This window comes from Lagopus leucura, unplaced genomic scaffold, assembly GCF_019238085.1.
Source record: "Lagopus leucura isolate 7727_CA_CO unplaced genomic scaffold, USGS_WTPT01 Super-Scaffold_100004, whole genome shotgun sequence".
Taxonomy (NCBI): domain Eukaryota; kingdom Metazoa; phylum Chordata; class Aves; order Galliformes; family Phasianidae; genus Lagopus; species Lagopus leucura.
This window is the reverse complement of record NW_024962264.1, coordinates 48,461,934-48,486,803: the sequence shown is the minus strand read 5'-3', so window position 1 is coordinate 48,486,803 and position 24,870 is coordinate 48,461,934. Positions and strand designations below refer to the sequence as shown.

General features: G+C 39.6%; 1 protein-coding gene across 2 annotated transcripts in view; it reads left to right on the top strand.

Moving 5' to 3' along the window:
• The window catches only part of N4BP2 (NEDD4 binding protein 2), a 38,226-nt gene extending 24,490 nt beyond the window's left edge, over positions 1-13,736 (top strand). The window contains exons 11-19 of one of the 2 annotated variants that reach the window (XM_042870799.1): positions 511-596; positions 1,303-1,345; positions 4,221-4,465; positions 5,915-6,033; positions 7,342-7,477; positions 7,617-7,802; positions 10,136-10,304; positions 12,054-12,177; positions 12,968-13,736. In XM_042870799.1, coding sequence (XP_042726733.1) covers positions 511-596; positions 1,303-1,345; positions 4,221-4,465; positions 5,915-6,033; positions 7,342-7,477; positions 7,617-7,802; positions 10,136-10,304; positions 12,054-12,177; positions 12,968-13,013 — 1,154 coding nt within the window. In that variant the 3' untranslated portion in view covers positions 13,014-13,736. Of the gene's footprint in view, positions 1-510; positions 597-1,302; positions 1,346-4,220; positions 4,466-5,914; positions 6,034-7,341; positions 7,481-7,616; positions 7,803-10,135; positions 10,305-12,053; positions 12,178-12,967 lie in introns of both variants that reach the window. The other variant, XM_042870798.1, reaches the window with a different exon arrangement.
• The last annotated feature ends 11,134 nt before the right edge of the window (positions 13,737-24,870 follow it).

Below are 24,870 nucleotides of genomic sequence, written 5' to 3'. Positions count from 1 at the left end.
AGAAAAGGGAAGGAATAAAAACATGAGGGATATAAATTATTTTCTCTCCCTTTTTTTTCCCTTTATCCTAAAGTTTACGTGATGTGAAACTCTAGATACCTGACTTATTGGTGTGTTTGGCTGCTTCTGCCTTGCATACCCACTCAATAAATAAATAAATAAATAAATATTATATATATATATTATTATATATAATATATATATTCTAAATATTATATATATATTATTATATATAATATATATATTCTATATATATATATTCTTTGATAAATATTCAGCAAGTATCAATGAAAGTCAGTGAGTGCAAATTTTTTCTGTGTGACAAACCTTGGCTTTTGAAACTTAGTGTAGTTACTGAAGGTGTTTTTTTTGTTGTTGTTGTTGTTTTTAATGACAATTTGTGCAAAACGTCCAGAATTCAGTTTAATAAGTACTAGGCCACTGTACCTTCTGTGCTTGGACAGGATATTGTAGAATACTTTGATGGATGTACTTTCTTTCTTCCTCAAGGATCACTAACTGCTGAGGATTGTGTAGTTCATATTGATCTGAATTTGGCAAAAGTGATTCATGAAAAATGGAAAGAATCTATTCTGGTAGGTAGATTTATTTTGATGTGACATGCTGTTTCAGACCATTCGTCTGTATGTCTTAACCTAAAGGTGTGTGTAAGATTTAAATATCGTTGTGAGATCAGTGATAAAATACAGTTGTATTTTGTGAACTGTGTGGAGTAGGTGGATATGTTGTAATGGGCAGAGCTGTAGAAAGACAATTGAAGGGGTGGACTACAAGTTACCAGTGTGTCATCGTGTAACAGGAGCCTTGAAAATAAAGGGCCATAGTATGAAATCACATAACAAGATTGATAAAATGTATGCTAGCCAAAAAGTCATTTATGACATTTTGACATCTACTGTCAGTAGAAAACATCTATGTGTATGTTGGTTGAAGAGTTCAGTAATCTCCATTTCAACATAAACGCATGAAACTTGGATTTCTGTTCAGACATGCTTTTGTTTGGTTTATTTAGTTACACACTGGGACAACACAGTTTTGAAATGCTAGTGGTGGGGAATGTTTCTAAAGCTTGTGCTTTTGCAAATATCTTTATCTTTTAAATTTCACTTTTAAAATATTTTTCTTAAATGCATTTCTTTTAAAATATTTAATCTTTGAGAAATACTGTGAAACATTATTTTACGGCTGATTTGCCTAGAAACTTGCATGGTTCCAATGTGAATTTCTATGTTATTAACTTATTAGCTTATTAACAGTCACGTTTTTACTGTTTTCATTTAGAAGCGTCAGAGGAGAGATGAATCATGGAAGTTGTCTGCAGAAGGTATGCTAGATATTCGTTGTAAAAAACAAAAACAAAAAAGAAATTAAAATAAAAACCAACATTGTAAGTCCATTTAATTATTTTAAATTTCAGTAGGATTTCAAATACTTTCATTGTTAAAAGATGATGGACAGGTCATTAAGCTAAGTTTTAATTTATTGGCCTTGACTCTCATTTACCACTATTTTGCAGAGTTATAGAAAAGATGTTACTTGTATGCAGCATCACCAATCCTAGGTAGATAAAGGGAAAAACAAATAATTTTGTGTACTGGCAAGAATTTAGAGAAGCTCTGGCTAGATTAAACAGCTGTTTGATAGGACATATCTTATCTCTGTGGGAAGAAAAGATGCAGCCAGATAGTTGCTAGCAGAGGAATATTTCTGCAGCTGATGAGGGAAGGAGGTCGAAACTACAACATGCACACACTGTTGTCCTTTTCAGATTACTTGTTTATTGCAGGAAGATGCATGTCATTGTTCAGGTAGTGTTAAAATCTGTAAATCTAGTTTCCAGTCACTCAGCTTCCTAGGAAAAAATGTTTGTCTATATCTCAGCCCTCTTACATACAATTGGGGTAGAGACTTGGATTGCAGTGTGGGCACAAAATCCCCACTTGAATGGCCAGTGTTGTTAGCGTAACTTCCTAGAAGGCATCTGTCATTATGTTAATCATTGTAAGTATATAAATACATAAGTCAATAATTATCTTGTAAAAGCATATCCTCATGTATGTGCAAGGTACATTGAAAATTTGATGAATCTGGGGAATATGGTGGCTTTTCTTTCAGGAAGTAGGTGAAGATGATCAGGTTGTTTTCTACAATAATAATATCCTTTTTTAACAATCACCAAAAGTATTTATGTTCTTTGGAAGAGGAGGCAAGCAACTTATGAGGATTACAAATATGCGGTGAAGCTGTGCAGGGAGAAAATTGGCAAGGCTGAAGCCCAACTAGAACTGAACTTGGCCACTGAGGTGAAAGACAACAATAAATATTTCTGTAAATACATTAATGGGAAGAGGAGGGCTACAGGGAATTTCCATCCCTTGCTGGACATAGAGGGGAACACAGTGACCAAGGATCAGGGTAAGGCTGAGGTACTTAATGCCTTCTTTGCCTCAGTCTTTAATAGTAAGTCTAGTTGTTCTCTGGGCACACAACACCTTGTGCTGGAAGATAGTGATGGGGAGCAGAATAGATCCTGCATAATCCATGAGGAAATGGTTTGGGATCTGCTTCAAAAGCTGGACACTCACAAGTGTCTGTGAGGCCAGATGGATTGCACCCTAGAGTGCTGAGGGAGTTGGCAGATGTGGTTGCCAAGCCACGCTCCATCATCCTTCAACAGTCCTGGCTAACAAGGGGTATCCCAGTGGACTGGAGACTGGCAGATGTGACGCCCAGCTTTAGAAAGGGCTGGGAAGATGATCCCCATAGCTACAGACCTATCAGTCTCACATCGGTGCCAGGGAAAGTTATGGAATGGATAGTCTTGAGAGCCATCAGAGATCAATTAAAGGTCAACTAGGGGATCAGGCCCAGTCAGCATGGGTTCATGAATGGTAGATCCTGCTTGACAAACTCGATGTCATTCTAAGACAAGGCAACCCACTTAGTGGATGAAGGTAATGCTGTCAATGTGGTCTACTTGGGCTTCATTAAAGGCTTTGACACTGTACCCCACAACATTCTCATGGAGAAGCTGGTTGCCCATGGATTAGATGGGCATACACTCTGCTGGGTGAAATGCTAGAAATCTGGGCCCAAAGAGTTGTAGTCAATGGAATTAAATCCAGTTGGCAGCCAGTCATCAGTGGTGTCCCCCAGGGCTCAGTACTGGGGCTACTCCTATTTAACAATCTTTATCAGTTATCTTTATGAAGGGATTGAGTGCACCCTCAGTAAGTTCGCAGGCAGCCCCAAGTTGGGAGGGAGTGTTGATCTGCTGGAGGATAGTAAGGCACTACAGAGGTACCTGGATAGACTAGATTGATGCGCAGAGGCCTACTGTATGAGTTTCAATAGGGTAAAGTGTTGGGTATTTTGATCACAACAACCCCAGGCAACCCTACAGGCTTGGGGAGGAGTGGCTGGAAAGCTGCCTGATGGATAGGGAGTTTGGTGTGCTGATGGACAGTTGGCTGAATGTGAGCCAGCAGTGTGCCCAGGTGGCCAAGAAGGCCAATGGCATCCTGGCTTGCATCAGAAACGTGGTGAGCAGGATTAGGGAAGTAATCTTGCCTCTGTACTCGGCACTGATGAGGCTTCACCTCGAGTACTGTGTTCAGTTTTGGGCACCTCAGTACAGAAAGGACACTGAGGTGCTGGAGCAGGTCAAAAAAAGGGGCAACAAGTCTTGTGAAGGGCTTGGAGAGTGTGCCATACAAGGAGCTGCTGAAGGAACTGGGGCTATTTAGTCTGGGGAAGAGAAGGCCGAGGGGAGATGTTATTGCTCTCTTCCAGTGTCTGAAAGGTTTCTTGCAGTGAAAGCAGGGTTGGTCTCTTCTCACTGGTGACAGGTGATGGGATGAGGGGAAATGGCCTCAAGCTGTGCAAGGTTTAGGTTGGCTATCAGGAAAAGGATTGTTAAGAGCTGGAATAGGCTCCCCAGGGAGGTGGTTGAGTCACCATCCCTGGATGTGTTTAAAAACTGTTTAGATGTGGTGCTCAGGAATACGATTTAGTGGTGGGTTGTTAGGGTAGTATGGTTAGGTTGAAGTTGGACTTGATCTTAAAGGTCTTTTCCAACCTGATCAATTCTGTGGTTCTATGATTCTATCTAGGCTGGAAAGCATCTTAATTATTTTGACTTTTCTTGTGTGAATAAACTAATTGTTTTACTTGTCACTTCATTTTTACTGCTTTTGAAGGTTCTACATTGATTCAGCAGATAAATATGAATGACTCAAAAATGCTGTTATCTCAAAATGCAGAGAATAAAATGCAGAAGAAAGGAATGAACTGGGTTTCAAGTTCATCTAACGAAACACAGATTAAAAAAGCAGCAACATCAGAAGTTTTTCCTTTTATGGATCACTGGAATGCTCGAACTCAGAAAGTTTCTCTCAGACAAATAATATCTGAAGAAATAGCTATGCAGGAGAAAGAGGACCTGGTATGAATATGACAGTTTTTGTACAGATTATATGATTCATTACCATTAGTAAAATGGAATGTCTTATGTAGTGACTCATCTTTGTGCTGCTTATTACAGCCAGAATTTGAGAAATAAATGCATGCCCATTAGTGTTATCAACTGCAGTGATACAGACATTTGCTTGTAGTAAATGTTTGTTGATTTATTTATTTTTTTTAAATTCCTTTTTAAAATGTAACATCCTGACTGTTTCACAAACAGATCACGGTGCTTTTCACTATACAGGTTAGCATTTGCATTTGATTGAATTGTTTTTTTCATGGCTCATTTAAAAAGAGTGAGGTGACTGGTGTGACTTCCTGTACTTCTTAATAAGAAAGAAATATCAGCAATTTCTTATTTAGCTTCTTGCATAGTTTATTTAGAAATTGAATTTGTTAATATTTTTTCTAAGCCCACAACATTCCTAACAAATTAGACTTATATTTTAAAGCATTTGAGGATAATCTCAAGTGATTTTCTGTACTGACTTGTCAGAAAATAACAGAAAATAATAATAAGTATTTGCAGAGATTTTTGTTTTGCATTTTCCACACAGTTCCCATACGCTGCCTTGTTTGTGTATGCATAACACTGCCCTCTTCTGTGGGGCAGTTCAGAACAGACAGCTCTGTTGGTAGTTGTCTCTGATACACGGCTGTCCTAGGAAAAGAGAATGTTTTCCTATCACTAAAGAAATTTGGATGTTACTAGCCTGTAGTTTGAAAGAATGGCTTGTGGGTTCTTTTTTTAAGTTGCATGCATGTGGCTTACTGATAACAATAATGTGATGTCCACAGGTTTGGATTCATGGAGCTTGGCTTCTTTTTTGACAACTTTTTTTTTCTGCAGTCTGAGTATTGGGATGATCAGAACAATCAATTTATATTGGGCTATAATTAGTGTAATTATATGTGTATGTATGATTATTCTCCATGCAACTTTACAGATGTATTTAATACACTATAACTTCAGATATTTTACACTAGAGCAGCGTTGTTTCCTCTGCTTGATAAGAAAACATGGCTTCAATCCCAACCTCTCAGTATCACTTTCTGCAGATACCTGAGTAGAGGTGAACTTCCTAAAAACTTAATTTGATTAGGCTAGCATCAGGTGCATTCCTAAACTGAAAGTCCTTCTAAAGGTAGCCCTTTTACATCTTCCAAGTTATGAGCCCGCTCCAATTGAGTCACTTCAAATGACTGCAGAGAACTGCAGTGGTGTGCAGTACAACTCACTTGTCCTTTTTTCTCATCAAATCAGTGTGGCAGGCTGATAATGATGTGTTATCATAGCTGTGGGTATGTAACTACTGAGTGAATATTTTGTTTGAAATCCTAACAAATAGCAGTATAGTTGGTTCCACTGTTACTGTATTTTGTTCTAATCGTGAGCTTGAATATTATTCCTTTGTCTTCTGCATAGAAACGTGTTCCTTCTGTGGCTATAAAAGATTGTGCTGCTAAACTGAAGGAGAAGCAACTTTTTGAGATGTTTCCAACTATTAATCAAAATTTCTTAATGGATATCTTCAAGGACAATAAGTAAGAAGTCTTTATAGTTCTTTGTAAAACTATTTGGTATTACTTAAATTAATTCCCTTTTTTTTTTTTTTTTTTTTTTTTTGAACTGGCATTTCCTGATTTTTGTAGATTTAACTATGGCAAAAGTAACTGGTCTTAAAAAAAGAATACTGAAATTATGTTACACTTGATTCTTCATTTGAAGAATAGACAGCTTCACTCTGCAGGAGAAGTACATATCTGGCTGTTGACTGCAGTTAGTGGAACTGTGTATTTGCTCTAGAGTTGAGGTGTAAATTAAGTGGGATAAATTGCTGAAGAATGTAACAGTGGGTGCACAGCAGATAGCACTCAGACCAAGAGGGAAGCTGCTATTGCCTGATGTTAGCTGCTAGTAGTTTCCTGGTTATTATAGCAGCAATGAGCTCTTTGTTTCTTCTTGCTTGTGTTCTACTTCTCTTTTCTGCATTATATTTCTGCTGTATGTGGCAACCTTCTTAAAGTCTCTGTGAGCAGAACTTCTTTTCATGAGAAACTTTCCTTTTTCGTCCTTGGCCAGTTGAATGTCTGTCTCTCCACACAGATTTGCATAGCTATTTATCAGTCTTTCCGCTTGTCCAGGTTGTTATCAAAACTTTTCCTTGTGAAATGTTTAAAATAAATTGTTTATCCACCTCTACTGCTTAAATATTTCTCTTGTTTTTCACATATGAAATTCTTTTTCATAGTATTGTTTTTCCTAAAATCTAGTTCTGACCAATGTTCCTCTTGTCTGCTTACTGAACAGCAAGAGAAGTATTAAGAAGAAAAAGGGCTTACTAGAAATGTAATGGCTGCTGATCTTCTATTCTTACTGTGTTAAGTTTCTAAACAAAAAATTGACTAGAAATACGAGGATTTTCCTGCATAAGTTTCAGAAAACTGAGCTAGTTTTAAGCTAGTTTGTACTATTTAACACAGTCCAGAGGAGATTTTAAGATAAAGTAACTTATGCAGCCCAGGCAGCAGCATTTATTCCTAAATGGATGTCTGTGTTTTATGAAGATATGATGCAATTTACTTTACTATTTAATTGTCCTTTTTGTGTTTGAGTGCCCCTCAATTACTTCTCGGATGAGTAAGACTGCTTGTGCATTGATGTCAGTAATGCAGTACGTTTGACAAAATTGACAAAGTCTTTTTGTAATAAGCTGGAAAATTCTATTCTAGTGCTTTATATTCATAGGCATTTGTATCTGTAACACTATGAAGGTCTGTAATGTGTATTTTAATAGAAGTACCAGCTAATAATACCTTTGGAAAGTCACAGATTTTACTTATCATTTACAGCTATTCTTTAGAGCAGACCGAACAATTTCTGAACTGTGTTCTGGAGGCAGATCCTGTAAAAACAGTTATAGCTCAAGAAAGTGTTCAGCGAAACGAAATTGCTTCTTCATACAGTGCTGCAAAGAATCGGGAGAAGGTGGTGGTATTATTATTATTATTATTATTATTATTATTATTATTATTATTTCAAATAGTAGTTACAAGTGTATCCGAAGCCATGTCAGTAAAAACACCTTGGAAAACATTCTTAGTTTCAAGATTGCAAATTTTTACAGGCAAGAAAAGCTAAGGAAGAAGATGATGTTTTGAGTGAAATATTTCAAGAATATGAGTATCCACAGTATGATGACTTTAGAGCAGAAGCTTTTCATCACCAGCAAAAGAGGCAGGAGTGTTTGAAAAAGGCTGGGGAGGCCTATCACATGGGAATGAAGCCTGTGGCAGCATTTTATGCACGTCAGGTAAACTTAAATATAGTGCTTTCTTTCTGTGTGTAGAGACATAAGTAAATACTAGATTGGAAGTGATAACAAAGTTGTGCCTACTGCAGTTGCTAGATTTGTTCAGTATTTTGAGAATCACCTTATGCTTAAACTTGCATTTGTTAGTAATGATGCTGACACATGAAACTGATGTAGCCAAATTCAGTGTGGAACTTCGTGAAAGATCACATGCAAGTGCTTAGGTATGCTAAACATCCCAGAGTGCACTCTCTCATCTGCATGCTCGTAAGCACCAAGATTTGTGTCAAAATGGTCTTTCCAGGTTCACTAATGCATGACGTAGAGTGCAATAAGCATTAGCTGTTGAATCGTCTGTGTATCCTTGGAGCTCCTCTTAACTGGTGAGGAACTGTTTCTACACAGGTCTTTTGTATTTATTAGGAATCAATTATTAACATGTGATCTTTTGCCTCAGCATTCTGCTTATTTAGTCCTTCATAGGTCTTTGGAAGATTACTGTCAGCTGTCTTTGTGTCCTGATTTTGTATGTCTGTATGAGTACAAGCTGTTTTTCTATCAGGATAATGTGGTGTGGTATGCCATGCTTTTTGCCATTCATCTGTTTTCCAGAACGTAGATCTTCTGCTGATCAGTCTTGTAAACTCTGGCTGTGGAGCACAGGCAGTCCAGTCTTGATTCAACCACAATTCTCGGCATATATGACTAGGACTGCTCCAAAAGCAATGCCTCCTATTTTATTGTGTTGGCTTACAGTATCAGAGGCTGATAGATGTTGGTGGTATGGCAGTAGAGGCTGAACCTTCTCACCAATATTGTTACATTTTGATGCTGTGCAACAGATGGCAGCAGAGAGGCAGTCTGACAAAAGGGCCTCGGACATGGAGGTGCATGTGTAGCAAAGGTGTCTTTGAATTTTTCCAAGTGGGAAAAATTGCACTCATTGACATTTGTCAACACTTGCTGAGCTTTAATGGAGGCCAGACAGTGGATGTGAACACAGTGAAGCAGTGGGTGGTGCTCTTCAGCAGTGGCAGTGTGAAGGGCAAGCCACATTCTGGACAGCCATGCGGATTTTTGCAAGTGCGGCATGCAGACATTTGCTCACAGCTGGCAAAAATGTGTAGCTAATGGTGGTGACCATGTTGAAGAGTAGTGTTCTGTAGCTGAGAATTTTTTCTATTAAACAGTATCGTTGTGTTCTTTGTATCTGTTGTAGTTTCTATGGAAACAGATAGGAGGTATAACTTTTGGAGCACTCTGTGTGATTTAAAGTCTTCCCTTTGTTTTTGTTCTTAAACATAATTATGAATACAGTCTGGAAATCTATAATGTATTTTCTTTTAGGTGATAAGAAGGCAAGCCAAAGTACCTTTATTCATGAAAAAATACTTACGCCTGGTGGCCTTGTCCTGTTCTGGTAGTTCTCTGAAAGTGAGAATTATAGGGCTGTTATCTCTGGTCTGACACTAATGTACTTCAGCTGATCCATTTTAAGAAAGTGTAAGACAGACTGTCACTTCAGTTCTCTTGAGCCCTTGTCAGTCCAGTACCTGGAGTTAAGTCTTTCATTTCATTTCAGGTTGTGCTTAAAGATTATCAGAGACATAATGTGTTAACTTTAGTCTCTCAGATGTGATCACTGCAGTGTTTTTGGGAAACAGATGGTACTTGTTCACAGTGTAGTGTTAATAGTTCTGTACACTCCTTGCCCTTACTTCCAATTAAGGCTGTACTGATATCATTAGTCATAAGAGATGTCAAAAATATTAGGAATTACAGTAGTCAACTTGTCAAGCTTTTGCACTTCTTGGTTAGTCTGATTTTTAGAAATGCATTCAGAAGAACTAACCTAAAATATATAAAATGTATTTTATATAACTCAGCAGGGTTTTCCTGGGCAATTAGGCAGTTTCTTTGGTACTATTTCATAAGTTTTTGTTGAATACTTTCAAAAAGTAAAATGCGATTAAAAAAGTGAAGTTATTAGGGTAATAAATCTGACAGTTGGCACGAAGAGTAACTTTTTAGCTCATGTAAAGATTTTATGTTCTTGTGCCTTCTCTAGCTTTTTCCCTTTCTCATGAAGCTTTTGTTTATGGTTTCTTCTTTTTGCCAGCTTTGAGCAGTTTCCTGCAAACAAATTTCATGAAATCTCCTTGTGGGTAGATTTCACTGAGCTTCTTCTAGGAATTGTGTTGTGCTTATAAACATCAATACCTCAAACTGTGAGATTAAAAGCACCCTGTCAGGACTGTCATTTTGAACTCAGCAACCGGTGTAGAGCTTAAATCATGTCTCAGACTGTAATATTCCATTACGTTTGAATAAAGGGTCGCCTTCATGAGCAGAAGATGAAAGAAGCCAACCATGCTGCTGCTGCGCGAATCTTTGAAAGAGTAAATACTTCCTTGCTGCCTCTGAATGTGTTGGATCTGCATGGTCTCCATGTGGATGAAGCTGTGAATCAGTTGTCCAGAGTGCTGCAGGAAAAAAGCAACGGTAGGCAAAAGCTAATAATTCTTGTCTCCTAAAAATTATTCTCCATGGTCTCTACTAAGAAACCACTATATACAGCAATAGCAGAGAGTCCAGTTGTAATTCTGTAACACGTGAAAGCAGCTGCCTTTTGTGTAGTTTTATTTTCAGGATTTCCCCATGGAAGTTGTTTTCCTTGGCAAGGTAATGGTTATTTTTGCTCAGTGGTGCTATCCTTTTTTTATCCTAATGCTTTTGTACTTGTTTGCTTCTGTTTTATCCTCAGTTGTTTTTTTTTATTGAAGACTTGATCTGTCGAAGATTTGATCTATCCCTTATGGCGTTTTTAACAGGGATGATAATGCAAATGTTTGTGTCATACTTGCATTGCTTTGTTTGGAACCTTATTGCTTTTTTTAAACTCTTAAAAAAAAATAAAAAATCACTGCAATTCTAAGCACCATGATGATACTGTCTTCAACTTTCACATGAAGATGTGTAGTTTTAGCTGTCTTTTGATAAGCGTTGTAAAAATCTGTCAGCAGGATCTTGAGATAATGCTGCTTCCATAAATGCCATGTGCAGTTTTGCTTGAGGGCTTGTTTTGTCTCCCAATGAAGAGACGTACTTGCTGAGTGTTCTTGCTGTAAAAGGACATTTTCTGCATTATTAGTTTATCCTATAAATTTAAGTGCATTGGGAGTGTTTTTTGTATGAACTATTTCTTGTGCAAGTCACCAGTGCTCAAAACTTTTTAATGATAGCTACTGCACACAGTGGAAACAAAAAACTAAGTGTTCATCAGGGAGTCAGATGTTCAGTCAGAGCTAATCAAATTACATTGTCTTCTTTTAGGAGAACATTCGTTTGCTTTAAGCTACAGTCTGATCTATCAGTTTAATTTCCTGAAGTTACACTGACATCAGGAGTTTAGGAATGGTGGGAGGAGCTCCTTGTTCACTCCATTCACCTCGTTATTGAAAAAAAATCATGTTTGCTTACATACGTAGAAGAAGGATCAATACAGAGTACTTAGTGCTGACACAATGAACTGCAAACTAATACAGAAAGTGAGAGAGAAAAGTTTAGGAAAAATATCCTGTGATCGTCTTTAACTGACAAATCTTGGTGGTTGTGACAATACAACTTCATTTGTATTTTATTTAATCTTTTACAAATTTGGGCAATCTTTTCTATCAATTTGGGCTGATGTTATCTGTAGGATATGAATAACACCTAACAAGGGCCGTGTGCTGAGCTATGAAATCATGTGCTGCAATGTAGCAGAAATTATAGTGTGACATAATTGTCAAAAAACTGCGTGGATTTGTTTTCCATTTTCTTCATATATCCATTAACATGTAATTTCTTTATTCACGTTATTGTCACTTAAAAAATAAGTATCTAACACCCTTCTTTTTAAATTAATTATATTCCCAAAGGGTAAAAATCCCAAGTAAAGAATAGATGATAAAACCAGTAGAGCTGCTGTGGAATTTTGAAGGATTTCCTGATGATCACATTGCATATTACAAGCAGTCTAGACTTAAAAAGTTTTGCTGTATTTTTTTGTTTGTTTGTTTTGTTTTCTGAGTATCTTTTTCAGAAGAAGGGAAATTACTTTTATATGAAAGGTGCATTGGCCAGCATGAGGAAAAAAAAGCTCTAAATCACTGGTGAAAGTTTTCAGAAAAATGGAGGTGAGAAGGTTGTGCTGGATGCCAGGTCTCTGCAGAGAATAAATTTTAACTGTTACTGTGCCTGCTGTTACAGAGTACCAACAGTCTGGTGGTAAACCTTATCTCTGTGTTATCACTGGAAGAGGAAGCCATAGTCAGGGAGGAGTTGCTCGCATCAAACCAGCAGCTATCAGATACCTCACAAGCCACAACTTCAGGTGAGTTTACATTTTTGTTGGTGGGACTTGGTTTTTTTTTCTTATCCTGCATTTAACTGAGTGAAAATTGGTCTGTTTTATCATACTGCTAGGCTACTACATTGATTGATGCCCGTCTGCTGTTTCATAAGACCTATACAATTTTATGATTCAAAAGTGATATAATGGATACCTATTAAATCTGAGATCCTTTCATCTGACATAAGTGAAAACACTATGAGTTAAAGTTATCTAAACATAGCTTAATTGCCTCTTTCCATTTAAGGTCACCAGCTTTTTAATGTGAAGAGTTAATAATCTTTTTTATTGGTCTCCAATGTATGCTTCAGCTCTCAACTTCTTATATGGGACAGCAACTTAGCAAATCTGGTGTTGGCATCAATGCGTTTGCTACCTCTTCTTTATGGGAGTATAAATGAAGGTGACTGTGAAGGTGGGATTCAGAGCAGAGACTTCTTCCCATTTCCCTCTCACTTTCTACAGAATACAGGAGAGAAAATGTAGTTTGAAAAAAACATCTGAAAAGAGAGGCAGAATGAATGTAACCAAGAATACTGGGCAACCTTTTCTTTTTGGTTTGTTTTTGTTTTTGTTTTTTTTTTTTGCCTCTCCAGACCCTACAAAATCCACCTTTACTGTCACATCCAGAGGATGTGTTGGTGATCTGACTCTGGCATGCACACCTACTTGATTGAGAACATTAATGCTTTCTGTGTGTTTGGTGGTGGCTTGGAAATATGACACTGAATGTCACTTTCATGTTGAAATTTCATCTTCTCTTATTTCACAGGTTTGCAGAAATAAAGCCAGGCTGCCTGAAAGTCATGCTGAATTGAAGGGTTAATGAGAAGAGGAACATAAAAAATGAGATGTTGGATTACAGCTAAAAACTTTTTGAACAGCTGCAATAATATTTTCTAATCTGTTTTAAAGGATGGTATTTATTAGAAGGGGTCTCAATTTGCAGCACATGGTCTTGTCAATATGTTTCTAAGAACATTTTCTTGTGGGATAAATTTTTTTTGTTTTAATATACAAAAAAAAAAAAAAAAAAAAAAAATCCAGGATTTGAAGTTTTAGTAATGCAGATTAAGAATTCTGATGAGAATTTTATAATGTGTTCAAGGGCAGTTGAGGTACAATTTTTAGATACAGCAGTCTTCTCAGCTTACTCAGTCCATAACTCACTTGACCTATTTAAATTTCAGTGATTCCAGTGTTTTTGGAATGTAGAACCCTGTACAGCTATTTTGTGATTCAGAGCTTTGTGCTCAATCCTTCTGAAAGGCAGAGGAGAGGTGGGAACTCAGCAACTATTGCTATTTCAAATCCCATTGCCATTGGATGTTAAAGTACTTCCAGATTTCTTCAAGAGTCAGAGGTGTTCTTTTTAGTGGTCATTTTGTGACAACTCAACCAGTTCTGTTGTTCTTATTCTATTCCTAATTACTCTTGAAACAAATGGAAGGACTGGATTTAAGACCAGCCATGTGTCAGGTAATTTTTTATAGATTTAGCAGTCTGTTAAAGGAGAAAATAAAACATCTACTTACACACAACTAATGGGAAATGCGCTCATTAAAAAAAAAAATAATATCAAACCCACAAAAACTATTGAATGAAGAGTATACCTTGTGTGACTTTGTGAATGGCATGAAATGAGTACTGCTTCATTTTACAGGTATTTAATAGTGATGTCTTCATTCTGTGTATATTAACTTTGGTAATTTCCTTGTAGAAAGTCTGTTTAAGACGTTTAAATGTATTTTTAACATCAAATGGAATGTGAATATTACAGTAGTAATTGCCCATCTTGAAGAAGATATGAAAGGTACTCCGTTCACAGTGGTTTTGCATCTGAATGTATCTATGTTTTAAACACAGAAACACCAAACCAAGCCACAAAAAAAGAAACAAACAAACAAACAAAAAAAAACAGAAAAGAAACAAAGTCTGAAAGACCCAATAAATAGAAACACCTGTACTTTGGCATGGATTTTCAGTAAGCAATCAGAACCCTTTTTCATTTCACCTTCTACAATGAATTATATCGTACACCTTTGCTTCCTGAAGGCCATAGGAATTCATGAATTCATTAAACCGGTTGGTTTTTTTTGTTTGCTTTTATTTTTTTTTTTTTCTTTCCTAATGTAATGCTTTGTTTTTAAGAACGGATAGGAGTTGTGTATTAGGAATAGTATTCATAGGTTAAGGATTAATAGGAGAGTTTTTCATTTTTAAAATACTTTCTCAGTAAATCTTATCCAGGAACTTCACACACAGGGAGTTTCTGTATGAATCCATATGTGTGTACAAGTTCTGCCATTTGTGTGCATGGGCAGTGTAAGCAAGGAACTTCTGTGAGAAAAGCTGTGCACAGAAATAGGTTTCATTGCAAATGTGTCACTGACAAATGGAAAGACGTGAAATTTACTGCATTTACTGCTGTATTTACTGTAATAGATACACAGTGAATGCAGTGTTTGATAGATCAAAAAATGAGTTTGTCATGCTTTAACAGATACAGTAATCTTTTTTGGTGATTTTAAATGCAAGAATAGCTTGAATAATATTTAATCAAACAGACTCTTACTGGAATAATTGTGTTAAGTAATAAGTTTTATATTTTTGGGGGTACTTTATTGATTCGTGTCCCTTTCTCTCCTTGTTGAACTACACTGTTAAGCAGTGCTTGAAATACAAAACATTTGGGCTCCCCAAGTAGCACTAGCAGGGTTGTTTATGCTACTGCACCCGTAGGGTGAAGCCTGTGCTCCATCCTCTGTGACTGCCTAGAATGAAAGACTGACGTTCTTTTAGGCCCTGGGGCTGTAGACATCTGAGATGCCTCAATGGAGCTAGGATCATTCTTTTGCACAAAGGAAGTTCCTTCTGTTTTTGAGCAAATTTTCCTTACTGCTGCTTTTTATACTGAATGGAGATGTGGCTCTCTGGGGCACTTCCTTGCAGCATAGTCCCTGATGATTGGCTTGGTTGGCAGAGATGCCCAGCAAAGGTCTCAGTTTATACTTGGAAATGTCAGTGTTGAGCTGCTGGGTGCCAAAGTTGTAAGGCAAGTGAGCTTGTACCCAGAGAAATGCCTGCACTTCTGGTTGTGTTGGGAAGGGGCCTGATTCGCTCAGCATATTCACACCTTTCTGACATGGACAAAGACAGCTTAGATTTCAGTTCAGAAGATGAGCAGGAGTTGTTGCCTCGTCCATCTGTTCATCTTAGCCTAGTTGTCGATACACTTACCCTGGAGGTGAGAAGCACAGCTTCTCTCCTGCTGGCCGAGTGAGGAGCAGTGACTGCACCCAGCTCTCACTTCTCCAGAAAATGCCCGACCTGGTGGGCTCGGCGTCCTCCTGAAGTGCCACTTTCTGAGCCTTTCTTGAACCTGCTGCTGTAAGACTTAAAAAAATAAATCAAGATCAAGGGTGTGAAAGAGGTTAAAATTAAAAAGGGAAAGAAAAAAGTGCAAAAACAGTCTATGGAAGCTGCACCCATAGATTTTCAGTGTCTCTCCCTCTCATTATTTTCTTTCTTTGTGTTTAACCAAATAAGGCTAAAAATGTTTAGGGTAAGACCTCAGCTCCATGCCCTACTAGAAGAGCTTTTCTCCCATCTGTTTGTCAGTGGAGAAGTGCAGAGCTGGAGCAGTTGGAATACTTCTTTCTCTGTCCCTTGTGTCTTTGGGTACAGGCCTGGGCTTGCTGTGGTACTTTGGATACCATACCTTCCTACAAGCTGGTTGTTTGCCTGATTATAATTTGTTGATTGCGGGCTGAATTTGGATGAAAGTTACAGTTTAATATTGTAATGGGCAGAAGCTGTCTTGCTTTTATTGAAATTGTAGACAAAACCTCTGTCAGCTTCAGCAGCTTGACTTGAGGCATTGCCCTTCCAATTCAGAGAAAAGGTGATGAGCTCAGCTGTTTTCACCTGTAGGAGTTTAAGTGTGTGCTTAGAAGCTTTACTGAGCGGGATATGGAGTGGAGCAGAAAATCAGTGCAGAGAGAGAAAGTAGGGTTCTATTAATTGAAAGCATGAAGTTTCTTAATTCTTGCCAAACTATACAGAAAAACACACCGGAATTCTTGTGATTCTTCAATTGTTTTTATAATAGGGTAAGTATTTTATAGTGAGATGAATTATTTAAAATAGAATTGTTTGAAAACTACATTTGATGTCTTTTGCAGTTGCATCAGTGTGAGTCATGAGGCATATTGTGAAAATTCTGCATTTGGTATTTTTAATCCAAGTAGCACTTTGTTGTATGGCCACCAGCACTCTGAAACGTGTGACTTTTCAAATGCCTGTATTGTGTGCCACTTCTTAATCTGTTCAGCAGCATGTGGTTGCAAGGCTGCTCACCCCTTATGTGACTTCTGGTTTCTTCTTCTATGAAACACTTTAATGTTTACTTCAATTTTTAATACAGGAAGATTCTCAAATTGTTCATGCAAAATTCAGTTCAACAATCAACCGTAGCAGTGATGTGTAGCCCTACAGTAAAGAAAGAAAAGAAGGAAGAAAGGAAGGAATAAAAAGTTCCTAAGTGCAATGGTGATTAGTTGTTCTAAGTGGTGCAAGTGTTTGGAAATGCATTTCTATTGGTCATGAAAGCAATGGGGCAGAAGTAATTTTTAAACAATACCTTGATAATGCGTGGATTAACTTGGGTTTTGTTTTTAATCATGTGGTATAATCTTGTTTAAACTTAGTGTTTTTTATAAGCCTGCTGAGGAACACCTCAGGCAAAATGTAACTGGCATTTTTTGTGGCTGTTGGGAGCCATTGTGACTTGGGAGTCTTCATCGAAGCAATGCAGATGCCCTACTTTAACCTGGTTGGTTGTGTGTAGAGTGTCAGAAAGATCTTCACATGTTTAGCAGAACGTGTATTCTAAACAAGTACATGAGCAGATGAAGAGTAACCAAATCGTTACTTCATCTTGCCACAAAATAAGTCTGGTAAATAAGAGGACAGTTTTTATTGATGATAGCAATGGCAGATCATCATAAATGTACTGTGATAAATCATACATGGACTTTATGTTGCTCGTGGTCATGTCTTCAAATGCACTTCATGTTTACAGAGTAGTACTGCCCTCTTCACATAGTGAGGAAGAGGATAGAGTACGAACATTGAAAAAGGAATGTTTGTTACCACAATGCCTGTGTATCAAAATTAGGGTGTTGTTTTTTTTTTTTTTTTTAATAAAAATATTTTTAATTAAAAAAACAAACAAACCACAAACAAAACAGTGAAAACCCAACTGGTAATGCTATTTGAAAGCTACTTCACCTACATGAAGTATGCTGTGTACTACATGACTCTATGTGAATGTGCATATGAAAAGACTGAGTGTTCTGGTAGCTACCAGGTGTCAAAGTGTTCAGGACCAGTACATTGGAAGAAATCAATGTCTATTTTTAAATTGAAATTAAATTTTTTTTATTTGTATAAAGTTGTAATTTTGCTGTTAACTATAACTGTCATTTTTTTTACTGAAACACAATTTTATAATTGCATTTAGAATTTCTAATGTGAAAATGAATTTACAAAATCTAGTTTAATAAAGGATTTTTACCACAAGCATAGCCTTCTGTCTTTCCTTGGAAGAACACATTTTGGCTTTTATCAGATTTTGTCAAATAATAGACTTGGAGTTCTGCATGGAAGCCACTTGTCCCATCTTCAGGATGCCATCTGTGGAGAGAGAAAGCAACCATCTGCAGGCACAGAAAGGAACAGATTTGTGGCCTGATTTTAAGTGATGTGAGTGGGAGCTGAATGCTCACATTACTGAAAATAAGGGTTGTGGTATTAGGATTACTTATTTATTGCCTTGAAGAGATGGGTCTATTTTGTGAGAGCCGAAGGCGGTGGCCTAAGTCAAAGGAGAGGGGCAGGTCTGAGCGCTATGCAGATGCGTTATTAGGAGGATGGTGTTCTGGATAGACCTCATTTGATGAGAACACTTTGGTCACAGGTAATCATTGGACAAATCCTGAGGAAAAGAATAGCTGTATAATCATGAGTTCAGAGCTCATAAGCCTGGCTTTTCCCAGGGCCCTTTTGTTTAGATATTGCTATATCATGCTTCTGGAAGAATGGGAAGACACCTGAAAGCAAAGTGCTGGCTCGAGTCCTGCATATTTTATTACCTGAGGTGGGGAAAACTGACTTCGACTGAGTTAACTCCTGCAGAGTCAGTCCTATGACTTTGTTGTCTTATAGCCTTGGTACAGTGCTGGAACAAGCCAGCTTTGTGCATTTGCATAGAAAGCCCTAATAAACTGAAGAGAACAACAAAAAGCTGGATTTGGAAACATGAAAACTTGGTAGATGCTAGCTTAGCTCTAACAGCTGATTCTGAGCCATAGTCACTGCACCACAGCCTCAGTGAATGTCTGATTGGGTTTTGGTCATTACTTACGGACTCCTTTTCCTGGCAGCAAGATCCATCTTGGAGAATAGTCCCTCAAGCTGCAGCGTTTTAAAGTGGGAGTTGATCCTGGACTTGCCCTCTCTGGAGGAAGGACAGAGTTTTTTTGCAGTGCCCAATGTGGACACACAGCTTGACTTCTTGCTGCAACAGCCTGCGCTGATCCAACAGCTCCTGCTTTGGTTGTGCTTTTATTTCCTTGACGTGCTGGGCCAACTCTGGGCTCCTCTGCTTAAAGCTGGGTGTTTTCTCCCTTTTTGCACTCTGGGGATTCTGAAAAGCCTTCTTCCTTTTTAAATGTGAGAAGTGCCATATTTTACCTTGTCCTAACTTACGGAAATGATTGAACACTATAGCTAACAATTGAAATCTAGTAAGAAATGCATTTTTTGAGGCAAAGAGAAAACGTCACCCGAATCATTAAGCTGTGATGAAAGGTGGTGTCTGCTGGTGGACACAGGAACATGAATGGGATCTCGACAATAGGTGGTGCCCTTGCCAATGACATTTAGTGGTGGTGGCATCATCACTGTGCCCCTACCAGGGCTGTTGTTTTTCTCTGTGCACTGTGCAAGAGGATGTTACTGCACGTCATGTGCTATTTTTTTTTATTTTTCATTTTTCCTTAGAAGGAGACTACAGTATTCAGTGTTGGTGACTTTTTTCTTTCTTTCCATATGGGTGGGGTAGGGTTTGTTTTCAAAATGTTACTGCTACTCTATGCTAAAGTCAGGCAAGACAAAAGTGCATTTTGCACTTAAATTTGAAAGAGATAACATGAGGTTTTCTCCTTTTCTGCCACAAGCTGCCGTTTGAAGGTTGTCTGACTGCTTGGACAAACAGCTATCAGTCTGCTCAAACTGACATGAAAATAACTTTTGCTGTTTGGTGCAGCCCTGTGTAGCTGTGAGTGCTGCTGGTGGCAGAGGCATCTTGAAAACTGTCATGGAGAAGAGCCCTCTTGATTCTGTTTGACTTTCTGGAGCCTGGCTGGGCTGACTGTGGCTTCTAACCAGTTACTGCTAGATTGAAGTTCACCTTTTCCTATAGCTTGGTTGACTTCCACACGGCACGGAGCTGGGACATACTGTGTTTTTGAGGATTACCTTTTCCACAAACAGGGCCTGTATTTGTCCAGAATGCCACTTTGGAAACTTGGCCTTTAAGAGCTTGGCATTTGTCCTCTCTCCGGTCTCATGATTAATTGCACTCACAAAGGCCTTCCTTACCAGTGCAGGTAAGCTGGGAGGAATGCAAATGCTTGAAGAGATCTGCAAGAACAGATAGGGAAAGACGTCGTATGATAGATGGGTAACATGGTGTCCAGCAGAGATGCTGCAGGATCAAGTGGTGAGGTACCCTGCATAGAATGGGTTCTGTGCTGGGGCAGCCACCCTCCTCAGCTCCCACGGTGCAGTGCTGATGTACCCAAACCATCATCTCAAAGCAGGCCGCTGCTGGGATGCATCATTCAGGGACCTTGCTGAATTAAATTCACCTTATAGATGGGGCTTAACATCCTGTAACTAGTTTTATCCTGTGGTCAGGTGGTCAGGTTCTGCTACTCTTTCTCCTACTTCATTTATGTATCTTGCATTTTTTAAGAGTGCTACATATCTTTCTCTTGACTGGGATAAAAACTCTGCTGCAGAGTTTGAAGGAGGGGAAGAAATTGTAGCTTTTGTTAGCATGTTGACAGTCAAATGAGGCTTTTGGCATCCATTCAGAGGTGAAAAGTTAGGTGCTCTGCCTTTTTAGTTTGGTAAAGGCACCATGTATCCCCAAAGCCACCACAGGTCCCCGTGGCCCGAGACCCTCGTGCTGTTATGCTGTGTGAACTTTTAACCCGGGCCGCGAAAACAGAAAGGACTGAGCAGCCTGGTGAGCTCAGGATAAAAGCCACCATCTTGCTTTCCTCTCTAGATTGCTTTGTGTCCTCTGTAACGGTGTTGGGCCTAAAACCAGGCTTGTGTGCTCCTTGTGAGCAGGAATGCTTCTCAAATGCTCAAGAGACTCTTGACATGATTTGTGTTAAAATAATAGTAAATTATTAAGTGCTGATGCATTTCCTCTGTCTCATCAGAGTGTGGTGGCTGGTACATCCATTGGGCTGCAGGACAGTGGTAGGGCAGTGTAACAGTTGTTTCTGTTGCTTACAAAGGTTTTAGAAATAAGACTCTTCTATCTATACCCCATGAGACAACTATGTGACCTGGTAGGAAATGCTGGACAGGAGAGTGAGCGATGGAAATCCTCAGCATGTGCCACAAATTTAATGAGTTAAGTTTGGTTTGTAAACAGGAGGAAAGGTAATTTGTCAGGTGGGAGATCTGCGTTATGGTGCAGGCTTGACTTCAGCTAATTCATAAAGTGTAGCCTGACTCCCATGTGTAAAAGTTGTCTTCCTCTCTTGTGTGTCATCCTTTTCATTTCAGGTTATCCTCTTTTACATTGTCTGCAGTGCCATGTAGGCAGGCCTCAGGAGATCAAGAGTTCCAGCTTTTCATCATTTACTGAGATACCATGTAAAGTCTGTACTGCAGAGACTAAACAAGGACCTTGCTGGAGTAACGCACCCTGGCTCATAGAAGGGCACTTTTCCTCCAGAATCAAAGAACTGCTGAGGTTAGAAGGGATCTCTGGTGGACATGTGGTCCAATCCCACTAACAGCAGGTTGCTCAGGACCACAGCTAGGCAGCTTTTGAAGACCTCCAAGGAAGAAACTTCATCACTTCTCTAGACAACTCATGACAGTGCTTGGTCATCTATCTGCAGAGCACAGGAGTACTTCCTGTTGTTCAGTCTGTGCCCACTGCGCCACTGAGAAGAGCCTGGCACCATTCTCTCCGCACCCACCCTTCAGATACGTACAGACATTGATGAGATCTCCCCTGAGCATTCTCTGTTCCAAGCTGAGCAGTTCCAGTTCTCTGAGCCACTTGTCATACAGTGGTCCCATATCTTCATCATCTTTGTGGCCCTTTGCTGGGGTCTGTCCAGTACGTCCATATCTCTCTTGCTCTGTGGAGCCTAGAGCTGTACCCAGCAATGCAGGTGTGGCCTCATCAGTGCTCAGCAGAAGAAAAGGATCCCTTCCCTCAGCCTGCTGGCTGTGCTTTGCCTAATGCATACCAGGAGACCGTTTGCCTTCTGTGTGGGAAGAGCACATTGGAGGCTAATATGGAATGCTCTCTCCACCAGTGGGTACCAGCCTCCCCCAAAATGAGAGGCACAAAAATGAGGTGGCTCCAGCAAGGAGAGGGCAGGAGGGAAATGAGGGCTTTCAGCGTAGGCCAGGCATTAGGAACTGGATGCCGTAATACTTCATGCGTGCAAAATGTATCCATCTTGCTGGATGCTAGCTCTCACAGCTGCCCTGTGCTACATTTTGCTGGGTGCCCCTGCAGTGCAGAGGCTGGGGAGCTCCCAGGCTTGACAGACCTCTTCTTCTTTCCAAGAAGAATGAAAGGAGGAACCAGTGTTTCCTCAGAACTTCTGACCTCTGACAATAGTTTCTTTCTCTGCTTTTCTTGTCAGGGAAACACCTGAGCTGTGTAGCCCTTAGGCCAGGTTCAGGGTGTAGAGGACAGGAAGCTAACTTGGCCCTGAGGCCTCAAAATCCCTCAGGCTGGGTGTGATTTCACAAGGAAGTTACCCCTGCGGTTTCATCAGAGCCACTGGGATCGTTCTTATGCTAAATCCAGGCAGAGAGGAAGGAGGTTGAGATGTCCCTGGGAGAGGGAATATTACACAAGGTGGATAGTTCACAGAAACAGATGGGGGCTCGCACACCGCATTGCATTTAGCAGCTGGCTTCAGCCTGGGACGTTCTCCAGGCCTGCAGCCCATGGCCACTGCTTTGCACTTCTGTGGGCTGCAAGTACCTCATATGAACGCCCAAAAGCAACAAAAGGAAAATGCAGTTATGAGTTGTGTGTCACACATAGGAGATGCCTTGTTCTCTTAGTCGGGCTGACGGCTGTTTGGGGAATTAGGATGCGTTCCTGATTTTGGGGAAGAATATTGAGTTTTGGGGAAGTGATGTGATTGCTTTTATGCTAGGCTGTCTCAGGGTGAGAGCTGGTAATATTAAGTAATCCTTAGCTCGGTACTTAAGCAGGCTTCAGTTTTAAGAAAGGGGAAGCGCATTTTCAAGTTACTCTAAAGGAAAGCACTTCTCATACATCGTCCTGATCACCACTTCCCTGCTGTTGTCACAGGAAGAATAGTTCTAGGAAGTTATTGCACTGTTTCTGCTTGTCAGATAACAAGAAAGGAAAAGGTGTAAATGTTAGTGGTGCGTGCTGCTGACAGCTGGGTCTCAAGATAAATATTGCAGAGAAATAACAAACCTGTTCAAAGGAAAAAAGATATAAAGGTAACGAAGTGTAAGCCTGTTTGGACTGCCAGAAGCAGAGGTCTCAAGAAGCAGTGTAATGTCTGTTTGCTGCAGCTGCACAAGTGTATGGGTTCACCTTGAAAGGAGGCTGGATGATAATGTAGGTGCCTACGCCTAGGTTTTAAAGCCAGACCCAAGGCTGATTTCCATTTGCACAAGCCAGGATACTCTGTGTTGGGCCTGTTTGGTCTGTGACCTTTTCTAAGCTGCTCAGTGCCTTGTCCCCATCTCAGTGCTACTGCACCCAGGCACTGGTTGGCTCAAGCCTGATCCCTGGAACTGGAGTAGCTTGAGGGCTGCTCCACAGCCACCTGAAACACAGGGCAGGCCTTGCACTGAAGGACGCTCTGTTTCCATGCCACTGCAGATGTTCTTTTGCAGGACAGCTGGAAGTGCTCCTTGACCCAGCCTAGCAGTGGCCCACCACTAGAGTAGTGGTGGCCGTAGCCCAGGCTCCCTTCCTAGCAGCACACTGAACTGCCCTCTGCACCAGACCTGCATCATATGTACTGACATCTCAAGGAAGAGGCAGAACCTTGGAAGGACTTGAGAGATGAACTGAGAGCTTCGTGCTTGAGTTTGGGTTCTGTTTCATCATCATATGCTTCAAACTGTGTCACTATAGCACAGATCTGAGGGGTATTTAACAACTGTGTTATCTTCTGTTGAAGCTAAAGCTTAAACTCATCAAGGTAAAGTGATGAATGACATATGTCTTACCTAAATCCATGTAGGAGCTTCTTGTGAAACTGCATTTTCATTTCCTCTTTCAGAAGGAGTTCCCTGACAGTGAGTAATTCTGAGATACTTCTTTGCCAGATCTATTTCAGAGACTGTTGCAAACGCTCCTCCATGCTGCAAGGAGGTCCCCCTTTGATCAGCGTGCCTGTCCCTGGGAAGGAACTCATGCCCATGTTAAAAGGGGTGAGGGCAACGTACCTGACCTCCCCTGTACTGCCCAGGAATGCAAGGGAAAGCAAATAGCAGCACGCTGGTTTTCAAACATGTTACTGGCATCTTGACCATACACGTTTTTCATGCTTCCCTTTGAGAATGATTACTTAAGAAACAAGAACAATAATAATAAAACCCCTTTTATCAAGTAAACACACTCCTTGTATGTTGTTTACAATGTTGGTGAAATGCATAGATATAAGAAAAAAAATTACCTTGTTTAATCCAATGGCCACCTGGGCTTGTAGGGGTAAATACAGCAGGTATCAAGAGTGTCATGGTTTACTTCCTGAGCAAATGTAAGAACAAAAATGAAATCAGGCAGAGGTGACAGGGCAGCTTGCTTAGCTCCATTCCCAAAATCTGCATCCTGCTGCCTTGTCCGAGTGAGAAATAGATCAATGGATTAAGGGACAAACATGGCCTTTCACTAAAAATCAGCCTAACAAGTCTAACACGATAAGACTCTGGGTGGTATTATTGTACACAATTGAAACTCTCAGTTACTTGAGTTTTAAGACTACATTTTTTGCTGTCAACTTAGTTTTCAATAAAGACATACATATTTGCAACCCTCCACTCCACCCTCATAAATATTTTCCACAACGAGGTGTTTGTTTCTGAAAGTCCCACTTCATGACTCATACCGAGTATAAAAAGGAGAAGCAAGGTATTTTTGGCTGTAATAGCAATATTCTCTTACAGCCAGATGTTCCCCTTCATTGCACAGCATGAGGAGGTGAATAGGGGCAGAAAAGCTGAAGCAACAAAGGCAAGAACAACAACAAAAAAAAAGCAGGTTTCAAGGAAAAGATATCATTTAGGCTGCAATATTGAACCTGCCTTTGGAACTGCCTGAGTGTTGAGCGGTGAGTGTGGAGCTGG